The 7,440-nt window shown below is 38.5% G+C and overlaps 1 protein-coding gene across 7 annotated transcripts in view; it reads right to left on the reverse strand.

Moving 5' to 3' along the window:
• The window catches only part of LOC127441404 (CMP-N-acetylneuraminate-beta-1,4-galactoside alpha-2,3-sialyltransferase-like), an 80,777-nt gene continuing 73,337 nt past the window's right edge, over positions 1–7,440 (reverse strand). For 3 of the 7 annotated variants that reach the window (XM_051698797.1, XM_051698796.1, XM_051698795.1), the window contains 2 exons: positions 4,361–4,507; positions 3–1,589 (listed from right to left, as the gene is read on the reverse strand). In XM_051698797.1, coding sequence (XP_051554757.1) covers positions 1,500–1,589; positions 4,361–4,507 — 237 coding nt within the window. In that variant the 3' untranslated portion in view covers positions 3–1,499. Of the gene's footprint in view, positions 1,590–4,360; positions 4,508–7,440 lie in introns of all 7 variants that reach the window. The other 4 variants (XM_051698790.1, XM_051698791.1, XM_051698793.1 and 1 more) reach the window with 2 other exon arrangements.

Consider the following 7,440-nt stretch of genomic DNA (forward strand, 5'->3'; position numbering starts at 1 on the left):
AATTTTTTTTTATGCTAAAGTACAAAATCACTGCTTCCTGAAAATGGGACACAGACCTTCAAAACAGGATTCAGTGTCCTGTTCTCGAGTACAGTAAAGAGATAAAGATCAGACACGCAGGATTTCAATTTAGGCAAAACTGCCCAACACATTTATTTTATTACAACTTTAAGATATATATATATATATATATATATATATATATATATATATATATATATATATATATATATAAATAAAGAAACAATAATACTTTATTTTCTTCTAATTCAAATGATCATCATAATAATGCTGATTGGTGGTATACTGCACAGTATAATTGCACCATTCTGTGAAGGCAAATTACTTTTTTTTCAAATGTATTTTTATTTTTGCATTTCAATTAATCAGGATGATGACTGCTTCCTGTGTTGGTAATCTGATGAGCTGAGTACCTGGTGTAGTAAACATCTCTGTTGTGAAGAGTAATATGTTTAACACAAGATGGATAGTGCAATGGTATGTTTCCAGTACCCTTACCTTTGACTGAGTCAGGGCAATGTAGCAGCTTTTCTCTGAAAGCTCACATATTATGAACTAAAACAAGCACTCCTTAAATTTACCGGTACCTCCTAAAAAATGTACAAAACAAACTCAATTCATTTTTGGAAATAAAGGTAATCTTGCTAAACTTGTAAAAGTAACAGAGGTAAAAATATTTCTGCTTGGTGTAAATGTCTCAAAATGCTGCCTCTAAAAGTACAGAGGCAGGATACAGAATGGCAGTGTACCACAATGTCAGGTGATTTTGAGGCCTGTCTGAAAAGGTACTCAGTCTCCCATCTTTACTAAAGTAAATTGTGGTGTGGATTTATAACACAAGCAGTTTGGGAAGGGGGTGAAAATGTTTCCGAAGAAACAAAGGCCTTCAACTGTGTACCAACATAATTAAAGAGATTTAGCTCTTTTCCAACATAAAAGAAGCTGTAACGTAATAACCTGACATTCAGGAGATAAAAAGCCTCCTGTGCTTAGGAGAAGGGCTGAATTTAAGACATGCTTCTGCCCCTCCAAACACAGGGGCTGGATATGCAATGAGTGACCTGGACGGAAAATCACATGTGAAGGCAGAACCCCTGGGGGTCATTGCACTTCATTAAAATGCACTGTAAAAATCTTTGATATTTACACCATTAATACATTCAGGCAGGAAAGAAGAGTCATCTCCTCCTCTAGAGGTACATTTGGCACAATCAGTTAATGTTGCGATTCGTTCCTCAAGTGCTGTTTGTCACCTCAACGTCTTTGATATCTTCCGTTCGTGAACGGGACAGACTGGAACAAGGATTGTCTCCTGAGACATTCAAGAACCCTTCAGTGTGCCGCTAAGAGGAAGCCTGCCGGTTAGAAGGCACATGTGCATCATAACTGAGGCATCGCTTCCACCCTGGTCCTCATGTTGGGTCTTCCAAGACTTTTCTGTATCTAGTCCTCTGGGAAAGTCACCCTCAAAGGGAGGTTCAAATCCCATTTGTCAAGTCTGTGATGACGTTGGACTTCACCAACTTGCGAAGAAACTCCTTCTCCTTTGAGATGTTGTGAGTCCATGACTGTAGGGGGGGGGACATAAATAGAAAACTGTCATTTCCAGTAGAATTGGGCTAATGTTGCATTTACAATTATGTTTACACTGCCAGCTAAAGCTCTACAATTCTGATTTTTTGGCATATGTTTGACACAATGTGATTGATGTGATGTATTACTGATGAACATAAACAGCATGAAGTCACAGAGAACCAGTTCATTTCAGGACACATTTGGGGTACATTCAAAAGCTGTTTAGTCTCCTTCCATGCACAAAACATCTGCTGGTTCTCCAAAGCAAGCTATGGCAATCTTTCTTATTTTATGCCAATATTCACCATGAGGGAGCACAAAGAGCTCAAAATGAGTGAAGCTACATTAATTCTTACATCTACAGCACTTCGAATCTACTACTATATTTTATTACAACAATAACTGAGAGCACAGATTCACAAGAGACGGATCCGAGTGTGGTCTGGGATCAGAGAGCTGGAACTCTACCGACTCCTGTGAAAACCATCCTTTCCAGCTTTCTTTTAATATACTATTTTTCTTCAATGTGATTTTCAGATACAGCCCAAGTGCCTTGCTGAACTTCACCACAGAGGAACTACGGGACTGGTAATGCTGGATGAAACCAGAGCTTCAGGTTCCTGTGAGAGGCCCTGGGTCTGAATGGGTGGTTCCCTGACAGAAGGTTCTGGGCCCGCTGAGGCCAGGATACTGGGCCAAGCCTCTTGCCTGAGTCTCTGAGCTGTCTGCTTCAGCCTGGTCAGCCTGTGTGACAGATCACATTCACAAACAGTCCAGCAGATCCAGGAGTAAGGTTTCAGTTTTCATAAGAGAGAAAAGGGCACAGGCCAGAATGAATGGTGGGTTAAGAGTCTCCTCGGGCCTATCTGCCTTAGGGAGAGAAGACCTGAAACAATCTCTTCCTTATGTTTCTATGCTTAGAGAAACAGTTCTTCACATGGAGGGGAAAATGAGCAGAAACAGTGAGGCTAAATACAGTACCTATGAAACAAATGTATTTATTTTTTCGTATTTTTTTGTTTCTGCCTTCACATTTAGTAATAGAATAGAGATAAGTGGACAGGAAATTATGGGGTAATTAGGACAGTAGGACTTGGTAAAAGTCCTTTTTCCTGATTAATCGTGATCTTCGTTTGAATGATCCAAATATTGATTCTTTATATTACAAGATTGACCTTTTACTCTATTCCAGCAGGGCTCATTGCACTGAACAAGACAACCATTGGTTAATCTTGTTAATAGGCCAAAATGAAAAGAGAGTAGAGAGAGAAACTACATAAATACTGAGAATCTTAAAGACATAATTTCAGTAACTCCTGCACTGTTTGACATACTGACAGGCGACTTATGTGCGAGTGTGCCCTGAGATTGCTCGCGGGGTTGCGGTAATGCAATAAAATACACAAATACACCTTAAAATTCCATAAAAATGCCTCGTTTTCTAGCATGTCGTGAATATTAATTAAACAACAAGGAGAAAACCACTCACTGCTCTTAATAACTTGAGAAGATTTAAAAAGTATTAATTTTTTATAATCATACAGTGAAAACAAGTAATTTAAGAATTGTTGTAACATTACTTTTTTTTAATTATTATTTCTTAACCTTTACTTGAAGTACAGTTTTCTTAATTTAGTATCTTTGTTCTTTTGTTTTCATTTGTTCTATTGCTTGTAATTTGTTTCTTGGTTCACAATTTATTACTGAACGTGTACTTGTTTTAATTAATTACATCAAATTATCTAATTAAATCGAGAGCTTGTGAACTGAAATCGAATGGAATCTGGAAATCTGCATCGATACCCAGCTCTAAGGGGCAGAACGGGGACTGGTAAACTGTTGCGTACCAAACTCAAACTTGAGCGGCATGCAATGCTCACCATGGCTCAATTGTCAGAGCATATGCACCAACCGCAAGGCCATGGAGACGTGATTGAGTGATCTACATACAAAATATATAAAAAACTACTAAGAAGGGTGTTAGAAAGGTCTTCAAATGACCTATATAATAATTTCCAACAAGCCATTTTTCCTCAACAAGCTGGTAGAACAACCTATTACTCTAATCCTGGCATTTACCACTTAAAGCCGTATAGTCAATCTACTCTTGTAACTGCCGTTTGAATGAATCCCTCACATCACAATTGGGCTGAAGACTGTGTACTCCTGTCAAAATCTTCAGATAAATAGCCTATTCTGTTACAGTACGTGTAAACCACTCACTGTACAAGCCCAACAGCTTAAATCCCATTCGGTTAAAACAACATTACACAACGCACAGGTCTTAGTCAGGAGGAAGTGACTGTGTAGTGCATCAACAGTACCTGACTGTGATTTGACATGGATGGGTACCAGAGCATTCAGGAGCTAACTGTGCATTAACAGCTCTGCTTTATGATTGTGCTTTTACAGCCATGGTAAATGTAGGCAGAGAGTCATTCAAAAACATAACAACAAAGTTATCTTCAAGAGGACTGAACAAAAAACAGGACAGCGAGTAGCCCAGGACATTCTGCTTATGATATTGTGCCATTGTAATTTTCCATAAATTGAACAAACAAACAGACATAGGTCAAACAGGTCTGAGAAATGAGCTCCCAGTTGTTTATACAGTAGCACACAATTATTTGTCCTTGCTTTAAAATTTAACATAAAAAAAATACATTAGTTTACATTAGTCTTCCAAGAAGCTCATGAACATTTCTATCTTGAAATTCAACTGACACAAACAAACAAACAACAAGCAAACATATAAAACTTATACCTCTTTAATGGCAGACATTTTGACTGTTTCGTAGTAGTGCAAGGGTGCATGAGGCGTGTTCATGTCATAGCCAAATCCAGCAACAGCGACCTCATCACAGTTATGCAGGGCCATTGTAATGGCGACGGTGCCCAGTGTTGGAATGTTCTATGAAAAGAGCAGAGTTCATCACTGAGGTTCTCCGTTGAGAAAATGAAACAATTTAAATGTTGTGCCATCAGTTTCTTAGCACGCAAGTTGTTGACTGGACCAATATTTACGTCCAGTGAACTGCACTGTTCTACAGATTCATGAAAAAAAAAATCCTTTTGTTTTCTTTAGTCTATGACCTCAGCCTTAATACAATATCTTGCACTTGTTTATTATTAGTAACATGACCAAATATTGATGCAATTTTTGGTAATAAACAAGGAATTATAATTTATTGCTTGTTTAATAGCCCATGAAACCCAAATGCTAACATGCCATAAGTACTCCAATCCAGTGTTTCCTGCAACACTATCACAACTACAGCACCACAGCAAAAAGAGTTTAAAGTCTGAATTGAAAACGATGAGACAAAGTACATCAAAACAATATTAAGACAACAAGTCTTTCTAGACATCAAGCACCACTTCGACCTCAACATGACAAGCATTGTAGATAGTCACGAAAGGGTGAGACACACACACACACAAAAGCAGTGTGCACAGTAAACACTGAAAACATGCATTTGGAGAAGTGAACAATGTCCTGGAAATTTCTTTGATACATTAATTGCAAAAAGTAATAAGAGGACTTGTTGACGTTAAGGTCTTAGGATGTTCTTGAATTTAATTTAGTTAAATAACTGCAGTCTCTGGATGCTCGAAAACAATAAGATAAATATTTATGAATAAAAAAAATTACGAAACATTTAGTACCTCTTCATAAAGTTCAACCGTTTTTAAATATTAAAATATTTGCCGGTCAGCGGCAATGGGGTCCAAGTTGAAATGGTTTGAACTTTGAGCACTGCATTGCAATGCTAAACGGAAGTGCAGTGCGGCACCATGGACAACGCTGACGCTTCACTCCATAGAGTTCAATCTATTGGGCGACACTGAGTCCCGTAGAAGCCACTTCTTGAGACGATTCCTTAATTAATCAGGCAAAAAGACTGATGGTATCGTTTCGAATCAGTTAAAAAAAATATTCACTGAATTCATCAGAATCGGAACTAAATTAACATCTGACTCGCTTGCTGATTGGATGTTTATATGAAATGTATACTTCTCAAAAGCTTTTGTTTTAACCAAGGGTTTTAATAATCATTAAAAAAAATAGGCATTACAGGACCAATTATGGTTATCAATCATTCTCCAAAAACATAATCATGTACTAAACAAAGGCTCTATCAGATCTAATAAAATGTCTCATCAAATGTCAGCATGTATAAAAGCCCAAACCAAGAATAAATAAGCAATGCTTGCAGTGCTATATTTTAATCTATTTAACATCACTGTCTGTAGTCTGCTTTTTGTTTCAGCTCCTCCACAAGGTCTAATTAACCCTCTCTCGAGTTTGCATGAGCCCTGGCTTAGTTCTGGCCCGCAATTGTTACTCGTCTTGAGCTGCGTGTGATTAACAATTTGCTTAAACAGACCCCCACCCTTGACACACCAATTTCAGGAGGCAGACCTTCACTTCCTCATCTCCCTGGGGGAGTCACCCATTCTAAATCATTAGCTTGCAGTGGCCTGGGGTACAGTTCACTCACACACACATAATTAGTAGTAAGATTGGGGCAGTGTACCCAGCACTAAGCAGGTGGGTGTTTGGGGTGCTCAAAAGGGAAGGATGTGTCAAAGTGTATCCCATCTTGATCAGTACCGTATGGGACAGTTTCACTCCCGCGCTGCCCCCCTACCTCCACAAACCTTAGGGGCCTGAGCTCTGCTCCATGTGCACTGCACATGTTCCACAATTCAAAGGGGGTCAGAGTTTCATGAGGTGGTCAAGCTCACACAAAGGCCCATAAGATGAGAGCATCATCAAACTATGATGCTACTGCCCGTTGAAAACATGGTAAGCATGTTTTATGTTAGAAAAAGACTGTCAAGTTTCTTCCAAATTTCTGAAGTCCAATTTCCTGTAATGGAAGGGTAAGCAGGGGTTGTCTTGATTACGAGTTCCCAGTAGGCAATGACTCTTCGTTAAAGCCGGTATTTGAGGTCTGAGGGATGTCACTCACACTTCTTTTATGATGGTGCTGTAGGCCTACGATTTGTTGATCTCCCCATGGGCTACGGCACACTCTACCCAGGTCTGAATAATATGCATGTTTGCTACTGGGGTGGGGGTTTTCTGAGTGTGGCCAGAGAACAGACCATATGATAAATTTCAGAAATGTTTTTCCAGAACATTAATGATGCATTTTACTAGTGGAATTTAGGAGATATCAACTTGTATGTTTACAAGCCTTTGCAATTCATACTGACACTTCTGTGCATGGATATCTGACTCAGCTTTGCTAGAGTTTCACATATATCATTGCTTTGAGGTATTATATCGATGTTTAAAGAGCACATATTATGGTTTTTAAACGTGCCTAATTTTGTTTTAAAGGTCTCATACAATAGATTTACATGCATCCAAGGTAAAAAACACTTTCATTTTCTCATAATTTAAATTGCAGCATTACCTTTTTTTCCCAGTGTCAAAAACGACTCGTTCTAAACTCCTCCTTTCAGAGAGCCTACTCTGCTCTGATTGGTCAGATGTCACAGTCTGTTGTGATTGGTCTACCGCTTAGTGTAGTGTTTGAGGGTGGGTCAAAGCTGTTCGCGAGCAGCCAGCGAAGACCAGAGGTAGGTTTTTTTTAACCAAATTATGTAGGTTAGTACAGGAAATAAGTCTGGAATTACTAACGACTCGTTTCAGGTGTTCAGAATCAGTTCTTTCTTTGGGGAGTCAATAACTTGTGCACTTTGATTTTTGAAACTTTGCAGACTTTTTTACATTCACAAACAGCTATATAACACACTACATGAAAGGTAATATTTGAAAAAACATAATAGGTGCTCTTTAAATGAATTTTAAGGTAGGGCACTGTTAATCTT

Source organism: Myxocyprinus asiaticus, chromosome 5 (genome assembly GCF_019703515.2).
Source record: "Myxocyprinus asiaticus isolate MX2 ecotype Aquarium Trade chromosome 5, UBuf_Myxa_2, whole genome shotgun sequence".
Lineage (NCBI taxonomy): Eukaryota > Metazoa > Chordata > Actinopteri > Cypriniformes > Catostomidae > Myxocyprinus > Myxocyprinus asiaticus.